This window comes from Heptranchias perlo, chromosome 18 (assembly GCF_035084215.1).
Source record: "Heptranchias perlo isolate sHepPer1 chromosome 18, sHepPer1.hap1, whole genome shotgun sequence".
Lineage (NCBI taxonomy): Eukaryota > Metazoa > Chordata > Chondrichthyes > Hexanchiformes > Hexanchidae > Heptranchias > Heptranchias perlo.
Window position 1 is genome coordinate 3500933 of NC_090342.1, and position 24662 is coordinate 3525594.

A 24662-nucleotide genomic window follows, 5' to 3' on the forward strand; every position below is an offset into this window, starting at 1 on the left:
GTTTGCACTAGACTGAACACCCAACTTCCCTTCCTATGCTAGCTGATATATGGTACCCTTTCCTCAAGTACTCCTGGATCAGGTATAGCACAGTCAGATGCCAAATAAAGCTCCCTCTACTCCACCCCAACAATACATCTTAACCCTAGCCTCGGAAAGACAGCTACATTCAAGTGAAGTGATTTTCTCCCCCCTCCTATTCTCAAGTGATCTACGAAGTCCCTCTGAACAAGGTTGGTAATTTATTCCTGACTTTTGGATATTTTGTACTGCAAACTTCCACCCATTGGGAACTGCTCCAAATTATGTGAAAGTTCTTTCACTTAGTGCCATTATATCTGGCAATGAAAAAGTCCAAAGGCAATGTGTTTAGTGCGCTGGCAATGCCTTCATATTGTATGATTAACATGTCTTGTACCCAGTAGGAACTGCTTCAAACGGCCCAATTCATGACCAACCAATGTTTTAAAACATTCCAAGGAGTGGTTCATTTAAATGAGCAAGACTTCTGTCTGCAACAAAACCTAAATCAAACCAGATTACATGCAGTAACAGATGAAATGGCAGTAAAAAAAAATTCTGTACTAACATTTTCAAAATATTTAGTATATCGCACAAAAAGGAAACAGCATTAACTGGGGTCATCTTTGTAGCCTCAGCTGGAGTATTGTGTATAATTCTGGGCACCACACTTTAGGAAGGACATCAAGGCCTTAGAGAGAGTGCAGAGGAGATTTACCCAGGTGATTCCAGGGATGAGGGACTTTGTTATGTGGAGAGACTGGAGAAGCTGGGATTGTTCTCCTTAGAACAGACGGTTTAAAGGGGGGAGGGGGGAGCTAATTTAAGGAATTCAAAATGGAAGGTTTTTGATAAAGTAGGGAGAAATAGTTTCCTCTGGCACGTGGGTCAGTAACTAGGTCATAGATTTAAAATAATTGGCCAAAAAACTAGAGGGGGGAAATGGGAAATTTTCTAGAGGGTTGTTACAATCTGGAACGCACTCCCCAAAAGGGTGGTGGGAGCAGATTCCATAGGAACTTCAAAAGGCAATTGGACATGTACTTGAAAAGGGCTAATCTGCATGTTATGGGGAAAAAGCTGGGGTGTGGGACTAATTGGACAGCTCTTTCAAAGAGCTGGCACAGGCACAATGGGCTGAATGGCCTCCTTCTGTGCTGTAAGATTCTATAATTGTACTGTCCTCCCTTTCAATACATCTTAACCTTAGCCTCCTCAACCCCCTCAAAATCCCACCCTCAACCCCTGTCTTTGCAAATCATCCTAACTCCCAACCTCCCCATCATTCCATGTTTGAATCTCCCAGATAAGGTTTCCACTCCTTCCAAAAGCACTGAAACAGCCCTAATCAAAATCACAAACTACATCCTGTGGCAGTGGTGCACTATCCTTCCTCATCCTGCTCTGCCTCAAGACATCCATAACCACCCTCCTCCAGCATTTCTCTATTGTCAAGCTCCTTGGGATCCAGCTCACTTGGTTTCACTCAGAATCCTAGCCAGAGCATCTCCACTGATACCACAAGTACCCCAAGAATCTAATCTTGCCCCCTTCCTCTAACTGCTGCTTCTTAGCATCATCATCATCATCATCCACAGACCAGGGGTGAGGTTCCACATGGATGCTAACACCCAGTTCCACCTCTGAACCCCTGCACTGACTTGGTTGACAGGCCACTTGTCCAATACACAGTACTGGCTGAGCAGCAATTTCCTCCAGTTAAACATTGGGAAGACTGAAGGTATTGCCTTTTGACCCCATCACAAACTCCATACCTCAGCCACTCAGGTTGAACCAGGCTGTTCGTAACCTTGGTGTCCTATTTGACCCTGTGCTGACCTCTGACCCCAGTCTGCCTGCTCCCACTAACATAGCCCACCTCCAGACTCGAATATTCCAATGTTCGCCTGCCGTTCCCCACACTTAACTCATCCAAAACTCTGCTGCCTGTATCCCATCCTGCATCTGGTCCTGCTCACCCACATACATTGGCAACTGGGCAAATTTAAAATTCTCACCGAGTGTTTAAATTACTTCATGGCCTTGCCCCTTCCCATCTCTAACTTTCTCTAGCCCTACAACCCTCTAAGAACTCCACATTCCTCTAACTCCGGCCTCATGCTTCCCCCACTCTTCACCCTACCATTGGCAGCCGCAACGTCAGCCAACTAGGCCTCAGGTTCAGGAAACCTCGTCCACCCTCTCCTTTTAAAGGCCCTCCTCAAAACCTACTGCTTTAACCAAGCTTTTGGACACCCCTCCCAATATCTCCTTCGCCTCAAAAATCCATTGTTGTCTGATCATGTTTCTGTGAGGCACTTTTCTACAAAGGCACTAGCTGAATGCAAGCTGGTGTTGAATGTGATCAGGGAACCTGTCGTAACCACCTGAGGAATCAGTACCTTAAGTTAGGGTGGAATTTGTAAGGCTAGTTTTTATGCTAAAGATATTACAGATCTGCATCAATTGGTGCAAGAATTGTACTGATTTTTACAATTGCTTAATTATCATATTGCCATTCTTAATTATAAATCTAAACAAATACACAAAATTATTCCCATTTCAGACATTTAGAAACAGGTAACGATCGTAGCAGGTAAATGATTCAGTAGAAACATCCAGTCGTAGCCAGAGAATCACCTGCAATGGCTTCTCTTCCCTCTCCCGCACTTACCTCGAGTCCTCCAAGGATCTATCCTTCACCCCATGTCTCATCACCAAGGGGCAGCATGTAGACATCATTCGAAAACAATGTCAGGTTCCCTGATGACACCCAGCTCTACTTCACCACTTCCTTCGACCCCTCCACTGTCTGAGGTCATTGTTTGTCCAACATCCAGTACTGAGCAAAAAAGTTTCCTCCAATTCCATATTGGGAAGATCGAAGCCACTGTCTTCAGTCCCTGCCACAAACTGTTCGCTTACCACTGACTCCATCCCTCTCCCTGTTCACTGAGGCCAAACCAGACCGTCCGCAACCTTGACATCCCATTTGACCCCGAGATGAGCTTCTGACCCATCACCAAGACTGCCTGCTTCCACCACCATAACATCACCTATCTCCATCCCTACCTCAGCTCATTTGCTGAAACCCTCATTCATGCTTTTGTTACCTCTAGACTCAACTATTCCAAAGTTCTCCTGGCCAGCTTCCCATCTTCCACCTGACAAACTTGAGCTCATCCAAAACTCACACCAAGTCCCGTTCACCCATCACCCCCATACACGCTGACCTACATTGGCTCCTGGTCTGGCAACACCTCAATTTTAAAATTCCCATCCTTGTTTGTGAATTCCTCCATGGCCTCGCCCCTCCCTATCTCTAATCTCCTCCAGCCCAACAACCCTCAGATCTCTGCGCTCCTCCAATTCTGCCCTCTTGCGCATCCCTGATTTTAAACCACCATTGGCAGACAAGCCTTCAGCTGCCCCGGCCCTAAAATTCCCTCCCTAAAACCTATCTCTTCAGCCAAGCTTTTGGTCACCTGTCCTAATATCTCCTTTGTGGCTTGGTATCAAATTTTTACTTGATAGCGCTCCTGTGAAGCACCTTGGGATGTTTTACTACGTTAAAGGGGCTATATAAACGCAAGTTGTTGTCTGAGTTTGTGTAGCGATCAGGTTATTTTTTGGGAATGGAGTACGATTCGTAGTTGATCACATCACGAGCACAAAGTGAAGGGAAGGGGGGGTTGGGGAGTTAAATAGCTCATTTTAAAATTCAAAATTTCACTAGATCAACAAAATAATGAGCGGCCCAAACCTCTTTCATTGTATGGGAGAATGACTGCTATCGCAGAGGCCTCGCTAGTCAGCGATCGTAGATGCCACATTGCTGCATTTTCCCTAGGCTTTAGATTTAGCAGCAAGCCAGGATCCTGACCAGTTATTGACGTATCTCTTGTAGGAATCTGAAAACATGGAAATAAAAACCTTTTAAAAAAATGACCGTAGCAATGGTGAAAAAAAGGGGGATTTTACCTTGATCGTTATGAAAAATCCTTAATAGATACTAGTCTGTTTTGACTTTAAAAAGTTGATTGACAACCAAAATTTAGGAAATTATCCCAGCTGCTCAGTTAACCAAAAGGATCAATGTTTGCTTTACAAAGATTGCCTCAAACAACTGGAATTGAGGGAAAAAAAACCAAGAATCAAAAGCACGTTCCCCAATAGTCTAATCGGTTAAATGGCCATTAAAGATAACATCCTTTTAAATTTGATTTTTCTACTGTACAGGTTGTAAGTGGCAATTATGAAACCTGGTGAACTGAATAGGACACCAAAGGTCACCAATGCCAGATGCATGCTGGTAGGACTACATTCCCAAGAGGCATTTTCAATCATACATCAGGTCCAATCCACACTTTCAGCCCACAACAAATCAATGATTTATTTCCTTAACAGTACATACATGGTTCACTCAAATGGTCCTGCTGGCTTTCATTCACAATCACTGTGGGACAAACATTTTCATCTGCTACAGGCATGCACAGGGTGGAGCCATTCAGAGCAAAGCACCCTGTGGGATTTGTCTGAACACCTTATTGATGCATGGAATTGAAATTTCCTTTACCTGGTCAAAAGTCAGCCACAAGCCATGTGACAGACATTCAGCCCAGTCTACACAAGCTTTTGATCTCAGGATGTGGCAGCCATTGGCACAGTCACATTTATTGTCCATCCTTGGGTTTTGGACAAGGTGATGGCAGGCCTTGGACCATCGCAGTCCTTAGGGTGATGGGGCTCCCATGATGGCATTAAATAGGAAACTCAAGGAATTGGATCCCATGTCAATGAAGGTGCAGCAAAACATGACCAAGTCAGGATTGGGTGACTTGGATGTGATTGTATTCCCATGATCTTGTAGCTCATCTTTTTTGGTGGTAGGATTCATGGGACTGGGTGATGCTGTGAAGTATGAGTGGTTACATTGAATGCTACAGATGGTACATACTGCAGCTACAGTGATGGAGGTGCATACACAGGGTCCAGGGCATGGGCACTCATTATGCAGAGTTCTTGGTCCCGGTTTTGGCTGCACCCATGCAGGAGGGGTGAGTCATTCATCGCACTCCTGATGAGCCCCTGTAGATGGAGGTGAGCCACTCGTCAGAGTATCCAGCCTCTGCTCTTGTAGCTACGTTGAGATGTAGCTAGTCCAGTTAAGCTTCTGGGCAGTGATGACCTGAAGATGTGGGGGACTCAAGTGATACTGTTGAAAAGTCAAGGAGGTGGTTGGGCCTTTTCTTAGAGATAATCATTCACTGCCACTTGTCAGCCCAAACCTGAACATTATCCAAGGTCTGTCACTAGTATGAGCTGCTTCACTAATCAAAGAAAAGGGTGAACACTGAACATTTATAGAATTGTCAAGCAGTGCCCACTCCAGACATAACAGAAGGAAGGTCATTGAAGCAACCAGTGCCCAAGGTGGGTCCCCTCCTCCACACCACCCATGTGACCATGGCCCATTATTGGGTGTTGAGGATCCAATGCAGCAGACAGACTAGAAACATAGAAAATAGGAGCAAGAGTAGGCCATTCAAAATGATCATGGCTGATTGTCCAACTCAGTACCCTGTTACTGAGTTTCTCCCATATCCCTTGTTCCCTTTAGCATTAAGACATATCTATCTCCTTCTTGAATACATCTAATGACTAGTTAAAATCAAAACCAAGTGAGTTTTTTTGTGGGGAAGAGAAAGAAGCTGGGTTGTTCAAAAAGGTTAGACATTATCAGGCCCTTTGGGGAAGGGATGAGGGAAGCACAGGGCTTTCTGGTGCAGATATTTAACATTAACCTGATCCAGGAGATGGCACCATGGTCAGTGGGTGAACAATGAGGTAATGGTTCCATGGGACACAAGGTTACAGAATATGAAGAGACAGCTGGACACAAAGTTGACGCCAGAGTACAGAGATGCAGGTGGAAGGGGTAAAGGCATTTATGAGATATATAAAAGTTCTATTTTATTCCAGGCTACAACCTGGGATGATATGTTGAGTGCCTAGGGAGTTTGGGGGGGGGGGGGTGGGGAGTGGGGAGGGAATGAAAAAACAGGAGCATTTTTGGAAGGTAGGTAGTTGCAAGATCCATTTCTAAAGATCTAAAGTTTATAGACTATAGTTATACATCAGAGGATTAAGAAGCTTGTAAGTCTGTCCCAGGAGATGATTCCCAACTTTGGGAAGCTGTAAAGATCAGGAAAATCTTAGTTGGTATTGAATTGTACATTTTGCCATTAGATTTTCAAGAACACTTCACTTATGCAAGCTCCTGCTCCCATTGCATTCAGCAAAGCTTTCAATCAAGTTAGCATGACTCGGCTGAACACAAAATACCAACTGTGGACCAATCTGGTGTCGAAAATAAGTCATTACAGGTCTCAAAATAGCAGGTGTACGTGTAGAATGTTTTCTAGATTAACAAATCAGCCAACAATGAGGAAAGATAAGGAAGTAGTCTGAAGTAGAGGCACAAGGAGAATATCATGCACAAAGTGACTCACTACCTACACTGGAACTGTGACCACACTTCAAAACTGTTTCATTGGCTGTACAGTGCTTTGGGATGTCCCGAAAGGTGCTATAGAAATGCAAGTTTTCTTTTTTTCTCTCGGTGGTTTTAATGCCATCTGAACAGGTTCTGTTCAAGAAATTACACCAACATGGTCAACGTCACAGAATGGCATGACTTTACAACTGATAGCAATGGAGATACAGAAACAGACTTGGACAATTAAACACCTCAACCCCAGCTGACATTTAATGGTCACTAGCTGAAGCAACATGCTCCAATAGACCATTTAGTGCTGGCCTGTACAAACTCCCTCCCCCCACAATTAACCATAGTTGCAATGATACCAAGATACAACTTGCACTTATATAGCACCTTTAATGTGGTGCAACATCCCAAGGTGCTTTACAGGAGTGATTAACAAAATTTGACACCGGGCCACATAAGGAGATATTGGGACAGGTGACCAAAAGCTTGGTCAAAGAGGGAGGTTTTAAGGAGCGTTTTAAAAAAAAAGTTTAGGGAGGGAATTCCAGAGTTTAAGGCCTAGGCAGCTGATGAAAATCAGGGATGTGCAAGAGGCCAGAATTGGAGGAGGATTGTAGGACTGGAGGAGGTTACAGGGATAGGGAGGGGTGAGGCCATGGAGGGATTTGAAAAAAAAATTCTCATCCTTGTTTTAAAAAAGAAATAAAGCATTGTCAGACCAGGAGCCAACTTAGGTCAGCAAGCACAGGCGGTGATGGGTGAACAGGACTTGGTACAAGTTAGGATACAGGCAGAGTTTTGGATTAACACAAACACTGAAGCAAACAAGGAACAGAACTGGGGAAAACAAATCAAGACATGATATTGAATAGTCAAATCAAGCTGCAGAACAAATTTAAAAGCAATTGAAAGTTGAGTTTTCAGTACATGTATAAAAAACAATCACATACCTTATTAAAGGACAGAGTTGTATTAACATATTGGGTGTGCACTTGAATGACGATGAATGTTACATTTTCAGGAATGTGCCGCAAAAAAGCATCAAATGACACGTTCTTGATTAAAGATATTTCTTGAAATCTTCCAAGTTTAAATTCAATTAGACCTGCATGAGAGAATTACAATAAGTAGCTACAGTTTGATCTCAACTTACACTACGGACAGGAGTTTATTTAGTACCTGTCACAACCTCAACATCCCACAGCACTTCACACCTAATAAGTACTTTTGAAGTGTAGCCACTTTTATAGTGCAAGAAATGTGGCGGCCAATTTGTGCACAGCAAGATCCCACAATGAAATAAAGACCAGATCATTTCTTTTGTGATGTTGGTAGAGGGATAAATATTGATCAGGACACCAGGGGAGAATCCCCCCGGCTCTGAAATAGTGCCATGGGATCTTTGATGTCCCCTTCCTAGAGGGCCTCAAGTTTGTTCACCAACCCTTTTGCCTCTCCCTCTCTAAAAGGCACTTCTGCTCAGTGACTTTCCTGTGCTAGAAATTATTTTTAAAAAAGGTGCCCATGATGAAGTTGAAAGCACTACCATTTTTTATTTATTGCCTATGATTTTAGTCACAGGTTGCTCACAGCAGCATCCAGGTTAACATGTCACAGGAGTAAAAACTGCAAGGGCAATGCAATTTCGGAAAAGGCAGTCCATTCAAAACACATTAGCTACCATAAAGTACAGAAACAGGAAGGATATGAAAAGATGATCAAGATCAAATTGAAGAAATCTCAGATATCACTTGTGTCCTTTCCCTCCTTATAACCCCCACTGCAAAATTTTATGTGAAGTTGATATTTTTAATACAGTATCAACATGAACCGCTCCCAGTTAGTGTATAGAACAGGGCCCAGACAAAACTTCCCTCCACTCCAGTGGACCTTAATCTTTCCCCAGTCCCTGCATTAAACTTTTCCACGTGAGCCATTTATCACCAAAGCACATTTGTCAGGTTATGGATTGGTTTGTATGGTGGAACCCAAGACTTAAAACTGCCCACTCTAGTTTTACTGTTCACTTACTGCAAGTAAAAAGCCAAGCTTCAACCGAGCCTCCTACACTCTTCCAATGAAGGTCAATGAGGAACAGCACCTCATCTTTCCATTAGGCACTTTACAACCTTCTGGTCTCGATGAGTTTAATAACTTCAGATCATAACCACTGTTCCCATTATTTCAGACAGCAGGTGCAGGTAATGGTTCTGCTGTAGCCATTCACACCACCTCTGGTCCCATCTTTTGTTTCTTTACTTGTCCCATTAGAATCGTTACAGCACAGGAGGCCATTCAGCCCATCAAGCCTGTGCCAGCTTTGTAACAGCAATCCAGTTAGTCCATTCCCCCTGCAGACCTGCAAATTTTCTCTTAATATTTATCCAATTCCTCTTTTTAAAGCCACAATTGCATCTGTTTCCACCACCTTTTCAGGTGGCACATTCCAGATCATAACTACTCACTGAGTAATAGTTTTTCCTGTCATCACCTTTGGTTCTTTGGCCAAGCATCTTAAATCTGTGTCCTCTGGTTCTTGACCCTTCTGTCAATGGGAACAGTTTCTTTTTCTTCACGTCATCTAAACCAGTCATGATTTTAAACACTATTAAATTGCCTCTCAACCTTCCTTGTTCCAAGGAGAACAACCCCAGCTTCTCCAGTCTATCCACATAACTGAAGTCCCTCATCCCTAGAACCGTTCCAGTAAATCTTTCTGCACCCTCTCCAAGGCCTTCACATCCTTCCTAAAGTGCGGTGCCCAGAACTGGACACAATACTCCAATCGTGGCCGAAAAAATGTTTTATAAAGGCTCATCATCATGACTTCCTTGCTTTTGTACTCTGCTTCTATTTATACAGCCCAGGATCCCTTATGCTTTTTTAGAAACCACTTTCTCAATCTGTCCTGCCACCTTCAAAGATGTGCACCCCAGGTTTCTCTATTCCTGCACCCCCTTTAGAATTGTACCATTTTGTTTGTATGGCCTCTCCTTTCTTCCTGCCAAAATGTATCATTTTACACTTCTCTGCATTAAATTTCATTAATATACACCTAAAAAAAAAGCAGCAGTCCTAGTACCGACCCCTGGGGGGGACCACTTTACCTTCGTCCAGTCTGAAAAACAACCGTTCAACACTCTCTCTCTCGTCACTTAGCCAATTTCATATCCATGCTGCCACTGCCCCTTTTATTCCATGGGCTTCAATTTTGCTGATAAGCCTATTATGTGGCCCTTTATCAAACATTTTTTGAAAGTCCATATACACATCAACCCTCTTACCTCATCAAAAAGCTCAAGTTAGTTAAACACAATTTGCCTTTAACAAATCCATGCTGGCTTTCCTTCATTAATCCACACTTGGCCAAGTGACTTAATTTTGTCCCAGATTATCATTTCTAAAAGCTTCCCCATTGGAGTTAAACTTACCATCCCGTCATTTAGTCACTCCTGCCGTCCACCCAATCAGATCTTTCCTTTTGTTATTCTCCCTCCCCCCCCTCACTGTCCCTGTTCTTGCTTAAAATTTGTTAATCTCTAACTTCTTGCAGTTCTGATAAAAGGTAATCAACCTGAAACATGTGTTTTCTCTCTCTCTCTCTCTCTGCTGCCCAACCTGCTGAGAGTTTCCAGTATTGTTTATTTCAGATTTCCAGCATCCACAATATTTTGCTTTGTTCAACCTAGTCCGGTTAGTTTTCAAACTCAGGTGGCAAAAGGTGAAATGATTTACGTTGTAAACTAGTGTGTGACTTGTACAATATTTGTTGTAAATTGACCAGCTTTGAGAACACTCTAGTGAAGCAAGGAACTTTGAACCTGGCCCTCAACCAATATGGGATATTAACATGAGCTTTAATTTGTCCAAGATTCCTCTCCACTAAAACAGGTTTTAAACTATTACAGGGCTTCAGTGTACAAAATATTTTAAGGCTAGCAATGTGTTGACTTGCAACAGTCAGTCAATTTACCTATAAATTCTAGAAGGTAGATTTATAAAAGCAATGTTTGAAAGATTAAGTTACACGTGGTGCAACAAATTGGATATTGGTAAATTCGATCAGGAATTGTGTAATTTTATCTACAAGAGATAAAGATCCCATTGAAAGCAAACCCAATTTTACAATTAAAGAGAATTGACCTCAAACCATGGCCCTGTCTGCCCTCAGTTGGTTGTAAAAGATTCCACAGTAGTATTTGAAGAGCAGGGAGTTCACTCCAGTATCCTGGCTATATTTATCCCTCAACCAATATCAGTAACAGATTATCCAGTCATTATCTCATTGCTGCTTGTGGGAGCTTGCTGTGTACAAATTGGCTGCTAGGTATCAGTGACAACACTTCCAAAATACTTTCATTGGTTGGGATGTCCCAAGGACGTGAAAGACACTAACTGAAAGTTCTTTTCTTTAAGAACCTAGTGTTCTGTTTGTAGTTATACACAAGTGCTTAATTCTCCATAAAATGCCCAAGAGCTTGCAGAGTTAAAACAAGCCAGTGCATGCATTGTAAACTACCAATTGCACCTTATAATATTTTACCCATTACTGTGAAAGATCTTCTAATTATAAATAAATCAGAGCAGTTTAGCCTGTACAAAGTGGTCTCAATATTCTCCACATTGATGACAGTGGGTATCCTAGGTGTTCATGGTTAACTGCGAGACCAGGCCAACTCTGTGGCAGGCAGTGAAAGTCCCATGTTTCAGTGTGTGGGAGATGATGATATGTAAATGACCCGAGATCATTTACATGAGGAAAAGGTATTTGGAAAAAGTCCAAACTACAATGAGCAAATGTCCCAATATGCTCACTCAAGAAGAACTTGGGAGATGGAAGAAATGAACTGCTTGCTAAAATTCAGTAAAAATTTGAGCCTGTTCGAGTTTACAGCACAGAAACAGGCCACTCGGCCCAACTGGTCTATACCTGTGTTTATGCTCCATATGAACCTCTTCCCACCCCACTTCATCTAACCCTATCACCATATCCTTCATGTGCTTATCTAGCTTCCCCTTAAATACATCTAGGCTAGTTACTTCAACTACTCAGTGATAGCAAGTTCCACATTCTAACCACTCTCTGGGTAAAGAAGCTTCTCCTGAATTCCCTGTCCAGATACTAATTTAATTTTATAATTGTTTCATTTTGAAAAGTTAACCCATCCCCAGAAGTCACCAGATTCTATTAGAGCCGAGTACAAAATCATTAAAAGTATCCACATTACAATCACAGCAGTGGATAGTTAAATGCAACATTCTGCAACAGCCAACACTCCTGAAGAGTTTTTTTTAATAAAAGAGCCACCTATTCCACTAACAGTCTGTCCCAAAAAACAAAACCAAAGCGGTTTGTCATTATTGTAATATTGCCCTCTATACCATGCTCATAACATCTTCTGCAGTTTTAGACCATCTGGTCAACCATTTCCTCTAGTGAAAGGCACAAAGAAATCTTGTAGCTCATAGATGGATTAAATAAGGATGTGCCTGGCTCGTGAAATCATGTCTACAAAAATTTGGCGGTTTTACACTGAACCTGTGCATTTATCAAATCCAATTACAAGCCAAACAAAGCTGGGTGTGTTTGTATAATACTTGCATTTGTTAACTGAACACTAGATGGTCTCCTGATGAGAGTAAGCCCATTGTAGCAATCACACTCCAAGGTCTTATGTTGCTTTCCTTATTCTTTGAATATTCTAGAAGGTCTTCAAATTGGTGTGGTAATAAAAAGCTGCTTTTATTTGGAGAGTTTATTCAGACATAACATTGTACAGGGGTACAATTCAGATGAAGGGAATATAGAGCATTTGCAGACTTGCCAGGTTGTTAAACCTTCCCCCAAAAGCCTGTAACTGCTCAGCAGCCAGCTGAAGTTCCATGGAGCACCACTCACTGTTTTGGCACATCCAGGTCAGTCATTACTAGCCCAGTTATCAGGTCTGACACTTGGTTAATTAGTGTTACTTGCCTTCAACACAGTCAGAAAAAAATTGACCCATTTGTCCAGCTATTATTTAATGGACATGATCCCAATTCCAAAATGAATAGTAGAGACAAAGATCAATTTTTGCTAACAATACATAAAAATCCCAAGTTAAAATGTCTAGTCTACATTTTAACAGCTAAATGATTACTTTTTTGTAGGGGAAAGATTCTTGAGCCTCACTGAGAAGTTACACTTTAAAATATAGTCAGTCTTGGAGTGCAGAATTTCCCCCCAAAGATGGTAGCACTGAACACCATTTCAGCATCATAAAGCCATATAGTTCAAGCTAAAAATCAACAAACCCTCATGACAAGATAGTTTTAAACTTAGAAAAATTAACTCAACTCATGATAAATTTACACATGATCAGATTTCACTGCATCTTAACTTGTCTAAATCAATTGCCTTAACAGAGACTTCATATACATAGAGAACAAGGCCCTTGTCTCAAGATTGTGGAAAGCTTGTAATCAAGAACCCCAAGTGCAGCCAAAATATCACAAGTCATATCGCACAGTATCATGTGCACTTTTCAAAAACCTACACAATGAGCTTATTTATGTAGGTCACATGATCTTACAAATTTGGCATGGGTACAAAGCAGTTGAAGGCTTACAGTAAACTTGTATAACAACTACAACAAAAAAGTGTTAAATCTAAACCAGCTCTGAAAGTCATTGGATCTTTCTAGTGTGAAGTCAGACCCTGCCTCTAGATTCAGGCTCCATACAACAGTGTAATTGCAGCATTAGGCATCAGCCATGGCTCAGTGGGTAGCACTTACCTCAGTCAGAGGGTCATGAGTTCAAGTCCCCACTCCAGAGACTCCTGCACAAAAATCTAGGCTGACACTGCAATACTGAGGGAGTGCAGCACCGTGGGAGGTGCTGCCTTTCAAATGAGACATTAAACTGAGGCCCCCTTCTGCCCTCTCAGGTGGACATAAAAGATCACATGGCACTATTTCAAAGAGCAGGGGGAGTTCTCCCTGGTGTCCTGGTGAATATTTACACCTCAACCAACATCACTTAAAAAAAATGCTCATTATCACATTGCTGTTTGTGGGCTCTTGCTGTGCACAAATTGGCAGCTGCACTTCCTGCATTGGCTGTAAAGCACTTTGGGATGTTATGAAAAGCACTATATAAAATACAAGTCTTTCTTTAAGCAGATTAGAACAGAAAAAGATTCAAAGTGTTTCTTGTATCTAAGCTCCTTTACCAACCTGCAGTAACTCTAACCCTTAAAACATCTAATTATACAGATGATTGAAACAAAACACTGCTGGTCATAGGAATGAGAAGTTTCAGGATTGTGAAGTTAGATTCATCTATTACTTTAAATGTAGCAATTTAATTTATTTTTAAATTAGCACTTTGAAGCTTAGCTCAGTCACACATTCCTACAAAGATCAGTGACAGCTTCAAAAGGAGTAAAGAGCATCTCCGAACCCAGGGAATAAATCCCATTGTATCTCCCACCAGATAAATACATAAACCCCTAGAATAACCCAGTAAAGAGGGGGGGGGGATATATAAACCCCAGAGTAACCCAGTAAAGAGGGGGGGGGGGAATATATAAACCCCAGAGTAACCCGGCAGGTGAACATAAGTAACCCACCTGATGGAGACTGGGAGAGGGCGAGATCCAGGAGCAGGACCAGGAGCAGGAGCGGGCTCAGGGGGAGGGAGGAACCGGCCCGACCCGCACACCTCACCCCTCGGGCGGACGACATGTCCCCGCCGGTACCGCTCCTCTCTCTCCCCGGGCTCAGGATGCTCTCGGTCCGCTCCCCGTCCGACCGCAGCCGCAGGTCACAAAGGCAACTTGTCCGCCTCCTTTATCCCAGTGAGCAGCCCCGGGGCTCCGACCCTTCACTCCGCCGCACCACAGCTCCCTCCAGCCGCCCGTCCTCTCCTCTCCGCCCGGTCCCTAAACTAGCGGCAGCTGGCGAGCTTTAAGCGGAATATCCGGTGTCAGCCGTTCTCGTGATTGCAGCGGCTGCTCGGCGTGGGAGATCCTGCCGAGCTCCAGGTGGACCAATTTTAACCAGTAACCTTAACTAGCTCCAGGTGGACAAGTTTAACCAGTAACCTTATCCAGCCCCAGGTGGACCAATTTTAACCAGTAACCTTAACTAGCTCCAGGTGGACAAGTTTAACCAGTAGCCTTAACCAGCTCCAGATGAATCAAGTTTAACCAGTCCCAGCTAAATCAAGGTAACTAGTAGCCTAACCAGCTCCAGCTCGACCAAGTTTAACCAGCTGCCTTAACCAACTCTTGCTAGACCAAAGGAAAAGTAGCCTTAGCCAGACCAAAGGAACTAGTAGCCTTAACCAGCCCGGGATGAACCAAGTTTAACCAGCTGCCAAGTTTAACGAGCCCCGAGTGAACCATGTTTAACCATTGACACCCCTCAATCTCCACCATACTCTCTGTTCTGTGTAGTACCTGTATCTTTTATTGTTGTTGGTTTGATTGGCTGACCAACAATGGAATGTTTCTCATCTACTATCAGAAACTCTTCAGTGCTCCTTGCATCCACTCCGAATCCTTCAATAACTTTTAATCCCAAACAAGTTGCAACTTTGGTTTATTTTATATTCCCAGCTTAATAATTAAAATCTGACCTGGTTATCAAAGGAAATTACTGCACAGAAAGAGGCCATTTAGCCCTTTGTGTTTGTGTTGATTCCACCTCCTTAACATGGGTCTGTCTCCTCTATCCCTTTGCCGGCCCTGTCAGCCTTGGATCAGTGGACAGCACTCTTGCCTCAGTCAGAAAGTTGTGAGATCAAATCCCACTCCAGAGGCATGAGCACTTAATCTAAGCTGACACTCCCAGCGCAGTACTGAGGGAGTGCTGCACTGTTGGAGGAGACGTTAAACCGAGGCCCCGTCTGCTCTCTCAGGTGGACGTAAAAGATCCCAACGCACCATTTCGATAAAAGAGCAGGGGAGTTCTCCCAAAATTTATCTTTCAACCAACATCTAAAAAACAGATGACCTGATAATTTATTTCATTGCTGTGTGTGGGATCTTGCTGTGCACAAATTGGCTGCTGTGTTTCCGACATTGCAACAGTGACTACACTTCAAAAGTACTTCATTGGCTGTAAAGTGCTTTGGGACATCCTGAGTTCATGAAAGGTGTTATACAAATGCAAGTTCTTTTTTAACTATTGTAAACAATTTTACAACACCAAGTTATAGTCCAGCAATTTTATTTGAAATTCACAAGCTTTCGGAGGCTTCCTCCTTCCTCAGGTGAATGTGGAAATGAAATCCTCGAACCCTTCGCATTTATAAATCACAGAACAACACTTGGTGATTACAGACAGTGTTTTCAACTGCCCGTTGCCAAGGCAATCAGTGTGCAGACAGACAGGTGTTACCTACAGATCCCCCGAATATACAAACCACCAAAAAAATAGAGAGAGGCAGAAACATCGAAAAGACAGCAAATGACCCGTTGTATTAAAAACAGATAACATTTGTTCGCTGATGGGGTAACGTGTAGCGTGACATGAACCCAAGATCCCGGTTGAGGCCGTCCTCGTGGGTGCAGAACTTGGCTATCAATTTCTGCTCAACGATTTTGCGTTGTCGTGTGTCTTGAAGGCCGCCTTGGAGTATGCTTACCCGAAGGTCGTGTGCTGAATGTCCCTGACTGCTGAAGTGTTCCCCGACTGGGAGGGAACCCTCCTGTCTGGCGATTGTTGCGCGGTGTCCGTTCATCCGTTGTCGCAGCGTCTGCATGGTCTCACCAATGTACCATGCTCTGGGGCATCCTTTCCTGCAACGTATGAGGTAGACAACATTGGCCAAGTCACAGGAGTATAAACCATGTACCTGGTGGGTGGTGTCCTCTCGTGTGATGGTGGTATCTGTGTCGATGATCTGGCATGTCTTGCAGAGGTTGCCGTGGCAGGGTTGTGTGGTGTCGTGGACACTGTTCTCCTGAAAGCTGGGTAATTTGCTGCGAACGATGGTCTGTTTGAGGTTGGGTGGCTGTTTAAAGGCGAGTAGTGGAGGTGTGGGGATGGCCATAGCGAGGTGTTCGTCGTCATTGATGACATGTTGAAGGCTGTGGAAACATGGCGTAGTTTCTCCGCTGCGGGGAAGTACTGGACGACGAAGGGTACTCTGTTGGTTGCGTCCCGTGTTGGTCTCCTGAGGAGGTCTATGCGATTTTTCGCTGTAGCCCGTCGGAACTGTCGATCGATGAGTCGAGCATCATATCCCATTCTTACTAGGGCGTCTTTCAGCGTCTGTAGGTGTCCATCGCGTTCCTCCTCGTCTGAGCAGACCCTGTGTATTCGCAGGGCCTGTCCATAGGGGATGGCCTCTTTGACGTGGTTAGGGTGCAAGCTGGAAAAGTGGACCATCGTGAGGTTGTCTGTGGGCTTGCGGTAGAGTGAGGTGCTGAGGTGCCCATCTTTGATGGAGATTCGTGTGTCCAAGAAAGAAACTGATTCTGAGGAGTAGTCCATGGTGAGCTTGATGGTGGGATGGAACTTGTTGATGTTATCATGTAGTCTCTTTAGAGATTCCTCACCGTGGGTCCATAGAAAGAAAATGTCGTCGATGTATCTGGTGTATAGTGTTGGTTGGAGGTCCTGTGCAGTGAAGAAGTCCTGCTCGAACTTGTGCATGAAAATGTTGGCGTATTGGGGTGCGAATTTGGTCCCCATGGCTGTTCCGTGTGTTTGGGTAAAGAACTGGTTATCGAAGGTGAAGACATTGTGATCCAGGATGAAGCGGATGAGTTGTAGGATGGCGTCTGGAGATTGGCTGTTGTTGGTGTTGAGTATTGATGCTGTCGCAGCGATGCCGTCATCGTGGGGGATACTGGTGTAGAGTGCCGAGACGTCCATCGTGGTGAGAAGTGTTCCTGGTTCAACTGGTCCGTGGGTACTGAGTTTTTGTAGGAAGTCTGTAGTGTCGCGACAGAAGCTGGGAGTTCCCTGTACGATGGGTTTCAGGATGCCCTCGATGTATCCAGAGAGGTTCTCACACAGGGTTCCGTTGCCTGATACGATAGGATGTCCGGGTGTGTTGGCTTTGTGTATCTTTGGGAGGCAGTAGAAGTCTCCCACGCGGGGAGTACGTGGGATGAGAGTGCGTAGGATGCTTTGAATGTCTGGATCGAAGGACTTGATCAGTTTGTTGAGCTGGTGGGTGTGTTCTTTGGTCGGATCTGCGGATAACCGTCTGTAGTGTTCCTGGTTGTCCAGTTGTCCAGTTTGGCTACATTTGTCCAGTTTGTCCAGTTGTCCAGTTGTCCAGTTTGGCTACATTTTTTAACTATGTAGCCAAAGCAGTAGAACTTAAGTCAGAGGAGTCAGACTGCACCTTGAATACTGCGTCAAGTTAGAATCATGGAATCATAGAATGAATCATAAACTAAAGTGGCAGGGGGTTGGGAACCTGAGCAGGGAGAGAGAGGAAAGCGTAACAGGAAGGGACAGAAGGTATGGAGTAATAGGTAAAGTGTTAAAAAAGGAAAAAGCAGGAACTAAGCGTCACAAAACAGATTTGAAAGTTCTTTATCTGAATGCACGTAGCATTCGTAATAAAATGGACGAGTTAACGGCACAAATAACTACGTATGGGTATGATCTTGTGGCCATTACAGAAACATGGCTGCAGGGTGACAACGACGGGGAATTAAATATGCCAGGGTATTTAACAATCAGGAAGGACAGGCAGGAAGGAAGGGGAGGTGGGGTGGCTATGTTAATAAAGGAAGGAATCACTGTAATACAGAGAAATGATATTGGGACAAAGCATCAAGATAATGAAACAGTTTGGGTGGAGATAAGGAATAATAAGGGAAAAAAAACATTAGTGGGCGTAGTATATAGGCCTCCTAATAGTTGCAACTCTGCTGGAAGAAGTATTAATCAGGAGATAGTCGGGGCATGTAATAAGGGAACAGCCATAATTATGGGGGATTTTAATTATCATATTAACTGGACAAATCAAATTGGGCAGAGCAGCCTTGAGGACGAGTTCATTGAGTGCATCAGGGATGGATTTCTTGAGCAGTATGTAACTGATCCTACAAGGGGGCAGGCAACCTTGGACCTGGTCCTGTGTAATGAGTCAGGATTAATTAATAATGTCCTAGTTAAGGATCCCCTTGGAACGAGCGACCACAACATGGTTGAATTCCATATCCAATTAGAGGGTGAGAAGGTTGATTCTCAAACAAGCGTACTGAGCTTGAATAAAGGAGACTATGATGGTATGAGAGCGGAATTGATTAAAGTGGACTGGGAAAATAGATTAAAGGGTAAGACGGTACATGAGCAGTGGTGTACATTTAGGGAGTTATTTTACAACTTTCAAAATAAATATATTCCACTGAGGAAAAAAGGGTGTAAAAGAAATGACAGCCACCCGTGGCTAAGTAAAGAAATCAAGGATAGTATCCGACTAAAAACAAGGACATATAAGGTAGCCAAACTTAGTGGGAGGATAGAAGATTGGGAATTCTTCAAAAGACAGCAAAAAGTAACTAAAGGATTGATTAAGAAAGGGAAGTTAGATTATGAAAAGAAATTAGCAAAAAATATAAAAACAGATAGCAAGAGTTTCTATAGTTATATAAAAAGAAAAAGGGTGGCTAAGGCAAACATAGGTCCCTTAGAGGATGAGACCGGGAAATTAATGGTGGGAAACATGGAGATGGCAAAAATGCTGAACAAATATTTTGTTTCAGTCTTTACAGTAGAGGACACTAAGAATATCCCAACACTGGACAAACAGGGGACTCTCGGGGGGGAGGAGCTAAATACGATTAAAATCACTCAAGAGATGGTACTCAGTAAAATAATGGGACTCAAGGCGGATAAATCCCCTGGACCTGATGGCTTCCATCCTAGGGTCTTGAGGGAAGTGGCAGTAGGGATTGTGGATGCTTTGGTGATAGTTTTCCAAAATTCCCTGGACTCAGGAGAGGTCCCGGCAGATTGGAAAACTGCTAATGTAACACCGTTATTTAAAAAGGGTAGTAGGCAGAAGGCTGGAAATTATAGGCCAGTTAGCTTAACATCTGTGGTGGGTAAAATTTTGGAGTCTATTATTAAGGAGACAGTAACGGAACATTTAGATAAGCATAATTTAATAGGACAAAGTCAGCATGGCTTTATGAAGGGGAAGTCATGTCTGACAAATTTGCTTGAGTTCTTCGAGGATATAACGTATAGGGTGGATAAAGGGGAACCAGTGGACGTAGTGTATTTAGACTTCCAGAAGGCATTCGACAAGGTGCCACATAAAAGATTATTACTTAAGATAAAAAATCACGGGATTGGGGGTAATATTCTGGCATGGGTGGAGGATTGGTTATCGAACAGGAAGCAGAGAGTTGGGATAAATGGTTCATTTTCGGACTGGCAACCAGTAACCAGTGGTGTTCCACAGGGGTCGGTGCTGGGTCCCCAACTCTTTACAATCTATATTAACGATTTGGAGGAGGGGACCGAGTGCAACATATCAAAATTTGCAGATGATACAAAGATGGGAGGGAAAGTAGAGAGTGAGGAGGACATAAAAAACCTGCAAGGGGATATAGACAGGCTGGGTGAGTGGGCGGAGATTTGGCAGATGCAATATAATATTGGAAAATGTGAGGTTATGCACTTTGGCAGGAAAAATCAGAGAGCAAGTTATTTTCTTAATGGCGAGAGACTGGAAAGTACTGCAGTACAAAGGGATCTGGGGGTCCTAGTGCAAGAAAATCAAAAAGTTGGTATGCAGGTGCAGCAGGTGATCAAGAAAGCCAACGGAATGTTGGCTTTTATTGCTAGGGGGATAGAATATAAAAACAAGGAGGTATTGCTGCAGTTATATAAGGTATTGGTGAGACCGCACCTGGAATACTGCATACAGTTTTGGTGTCCATACTTAAGAAAAGACATACTTGCTCTCGAGGCAGTACAAAGAAGGTTCACTCGGTTAATCCCGGGGATGAGGGGGCGGACATATGAGGAGAGGTTGAGTAGATTGGGACTCTACTCATTGGAGTTCAGAAGAATGAGAGGCGATCTTATTGAAACATATAAGATTGTGAAGGGTCTTGATCGGGTGGATGCAGTAAGGATGTTCCCAAAGATGGGTGAAACTAGAACTAGGGGGCATAATCTTAGAATAAGGGGCTGCTCTTTCAAAACTGAGATGAGGAGAAACTTCTTCACTCAGAGGGTGGTAGGTCTGTGGAATTTGCTGCCCCAGGAAGCTGTGGAAGCTACATCATTAGATAAATTTAAAATAGAAATAGACAGTTTCCTAGAAGTAAAGGGAATTAGGGGTTATGGGGAGCGGGCAGGAAATTGGACATGAAGCTGAGTTCGGATCGGTCAATGCCCTGTGGGTGGCGGAGAGGGCCCAGGGGCTATGTGGCCGGGTCCTGCTCCGACTTCTTGTGTTCTTTAGATTTGTGGTTGGGATCAGATCAGCCATGATCTTATTGAATGGCGGAGCAGGCTCGAGGGGCCGATTGGCCTACTCCTGCTCCAATTTCTTATGTTCTTATGTTCTTATGATATGGCACAGAAGGAGGCCATTCAGCCCATCATGCCTGTGCCGGTTCTTTGAAAGAACCATCCAATTAGTCTCACTCCCCTGCTCTTTCCCCATAGCCCTGCAAATTTTTCCCCTTCAAGTATTTATCCAATTCCCTTTTGAAATTTATTATTCAATCTACTTCCATCCCCCTTTCAGGCAGCGCATTCCAGATCATAACAACTCACTGTGTAAAAATATTTTTCCTCTAGTTCTTTTGCCAATTACCATAAATCTGTGTCCTCTGGTTACCGACCCTTCTGCCACTGGAAACAGTTTCTCCTTATTCACTCTATCAAAACCCCTCATGATTTTGAACACCTCTATCAAATCTCCTCTTAACCTTCTCTGCCCTAAGGAGAACAACCCCAGCTTCTCCAGTCTCTCCACATAACTGAAGTCCCTCATCCCTGACACCATTCTGGTAAATCTCTTCCGCACCGTCTCTAAGTTCTGGTCACCAATAAAACAAAAGAGACATTCAAATGCTGGATACAATGCAGAGAAAAGCCACAAGTCTGATCCCTGATGTCTGGGGTCTGAGTTAACAAGGAAAGACTGGAGATACTTGGGATTTTCAGCCTGGAAATGGGGAGTATGAGAGGTGATCACATGGAGGGATATAAGATTGTTGAGGTTATAGAAAAAATTAACCCAAAATGCTACTTTTTATTAAACTGTGGGAATGGAACTAGGGGAGACAGGTTCAAACTAGTAAAAGGCAAATTTACAAATGATATCAGGAAATTCTTCTTCACACCAAGAGTGATCAATGTGTGGAATAAACTTCCAAATAGAGGAGCGGAGGTTGAAACCCTGAATTCATTTAAGAATCAATTGAATGTTACAATGGGGGGGTCCCCTCTGGATAGATGAAATAGGGTGGGCCAAATGGCTTTCCTCATTTTATGAACTTGAGTTGAGCTTCACTGACAGTGGACAAGGGCAATTTCAACAACAACAGCTTGCATTTATATAGTGCCTATAGCTTAGTAAAAATAAGGTGCTTCACAGGAGCGATTATCAAACAAAGTTTGACACCGATCCACATAAGGAGATATCAGGACAGGTGACCAAAAGCTTGGTCAAAAAGATAGGTTTTGAAGAGGGTCTTAAAGGAGGAGAGAGAGGTAGAGAGGCGGAGAGGTTTAGGGAGGGAATTCCAGAGCTTAGGGCCTAGGCAGCTGAAGGCACGGCCGCCAATGGTGGAGTGAAGGAAATTGAAGATGTGCAAGAGGCCAGTATTGGAGGAGCGCAGAGATCTCGGAGGGTTGTAGAGCTGGAGGAGGTTACAGAGATAGGGAGGGGCGAGGCCATGGAGGGATCTGAAAACAAGGATGAGAATTTTAAAATTGAGGCATTGCCGGACCAGGAGCTACTGTGGGTCAGCGAGCACTGAGGCAATTTGTGAATGGGACTTGCTGTGAGTTAGGATACAGGCAGCAGAATTTTGGATGAGCTGAAGTCTACGGAGGGAGGAAGGTGGAAGACAGGCCAGGAGAGTATTGAAATAAAAACTGAAAATGCTGGAAAAGCTCAGCAAGTCAGGCAGCATCTGTGGAAAAAGAAACAGAGTTAATGTTTCAGATCGAAGGCCTTTCGTCAGAACTTGAAGATGCCAAAGGGTTAAGTTTTTGAGCAAGTACAGAGCCAGGGAAAGAAGCGGGGGAGGGAGGGGAGGGAAGGAAAGAACAAAAGGGTAGGTCTATGATAGAGTAGAAGGCAAGAGTAATTAAATGACAAAAGGGATGACGGTGCAAGGCAAGGAGGGTGGAAATGGGACAGGTTAAGAAACAAAAGATCGGTCTTGAGTAGCTGTAAATGGCAGCAGCAGAGCCATTACCAGCACTAGCTGCCCGAAAAAATGGGAGCAGTGGTTCTGTTCTGAAGTTATTGAAATCAATGTCGAGTCCAGAAGGTTGTAAAATGCCTAACCGAAAGATAAGGTGCTGTTCCTCGAGCTCACATTGAGCTTCATTAGAACAGAGTAGGAGGCCGAGGACAGGGAGGTCAGACTGGGAGCGGGAAGGGGAATTAAAATGGCAAGCCACCAGCAAGTCAGGGTCACACTTGCAGACTGAGCAGAGGTGTTCAGCAAAGCGATCGCCCAATCTGCGTTTGGTCTCCCCAGTGTAGCGGAGACCACATCGTGAGCAGCGAATACGGTGTATTAAATTGAAAGAAGTACAAGTAAATCGCTGTTTCATCTGGAAGGAGTGTCTGAGGCCCTGGATGGGAGGAAGTGTAATCAAGGTAGCTGTGGGAATCAGTGGGCTTATAGTGGATATTGGTTGACAGCCTGTCCCCAGAAAAGGAGATAGAGAAGTCAAGGAAGGAAGGGAAGAGTCGGAGATGGACCATGTGAAGGAAAGGGAAGGGTGGAAATTGGAAGCAAAGTTGATGAAATTTTCCAGTTTGGGATGAGAGCAGGAAGCAGCACCAATACAGTCATCAATGTACCGGAAAAAGAGGTGAGGGAATAGGACTGGAGCAAGGAATGTTCCACGAATCCCACAAAAAAGCAGGCATAGCTGGGACCCACACGGGCTCCCATAGCGACACCTTTTATTTGGAGGAAGTGCGTGGAGTCAAAGGAGAAGTTGTTCAACGTAAGATCAAGTTCAGCCAGGCGGAGGAGGGTGGTGGTGGACGGCGACAGGTTGGGGCCTCCATTCAAGGAAGAAGCGTCTTGGTGAGGGATGTAGGTGTAGAGGGACTGGACGTCCATGGGTGAAAAGGAGACGATTAGGGCCGGGGAACTGGAAACTGTTAAAGTGGCGGAGGGGAGAAGAGTCGTGAGTGTAGGTCGGAAGAGACAGGACAAGGGGAGAAAAAAGATTCCAGCTAGGAGGAAATAAGTTCCGTGGAGCAAGGATGGGTTTCCCAGGGCAGTCCTCTTTGTGGGTCTTGGGAAGGAGGTAGAAGCGGGCAGTGCGGGGTTGGGGGACTATGAGGATTGAGGCCTTGGGGGGAAGATCTCCAGAGGAGATGAGGTCAGTGACGGTCTGGGAAACTATGGCTTGGTGTTTGGTGGTGGCGTCATGGTCCAGGGGGAGGTAGGAGGAGATGTCGGAGAGATGGCGTTCAGCCTCTGCAGAGGTCTGTTCGCCGCACAACAACAGCGCCGCCCCTGACAGCAGGTTTAACGGCAATGTCAGGGTTGGACCTGAGAGAACGGAGTATTGGAGTAGTTGGAGTCTGGGCGGGGGGGGGGGGGGGGTTGAGAAAGGCACGAACGAGGGTTTCAGCAGCAGATGAGCTGAGGCAGGGGCGGAGGCGGGCGATGTCACGGAGGTGGAAGTAGGCGGTCTTGGCGATGGAGCGGATGCGGGGTCGGAAGCTCATCTCGGGGTCAAATAGGACGCCGAGGTGGCGAACGGTCTGGTTCAGCCTCCGACGGTGACCAGGGAGAGGGATGGAGTCGGTGGCGAGGGGGACGGAGTTTGCGGAGAGGTGACCGGAGGCTGAGGGGCTGCCCCCGGAGACCGAGGGAGGCGAGAGGAATGGGCACAATCTGAGCTTGGGGGGGCGGGGGGTTCCATGGGGCTTGGTTTGGGTGTCTCTGATTGGC

The 24662-nt window shown here is 44.4% G+C and overlaps 1 protein-coding gene across 2 annotated transcripts in view; it reads right to left on the bottom strand.

Moving 5' to 3' along the window:
• Positions 1–14536, bottom strand: part of tm7sf3 (transmembrane 7 superfamily member 3) — a 39282-nt gene extending 24746 nt beyond the window's left edge. For both annotated transcript variants that reach the window (XM_068000018.1, XM_068000017.1), the window contains exons 1-3: positions 14142–14536; positions 7480–7634; positions 3785–3932 (exon numbers count right to left, since the gene is read on the bottom strand). In XM_068000018.1, coding sequence (XP_067856119.1) covers positions 3785–3932; positions 7480–7634; positions 14142–14256 — 418 coding nt within the window. In that variant the 5' untranslated portion in view covers positions 14257–14536. The remainder of the gene's footprint in view (positions 1–3784; positions 3933–7479; positions 7635–14141) is intronic.
• Positions 14537–24662: the final 10126 nt, after the last annotated feature.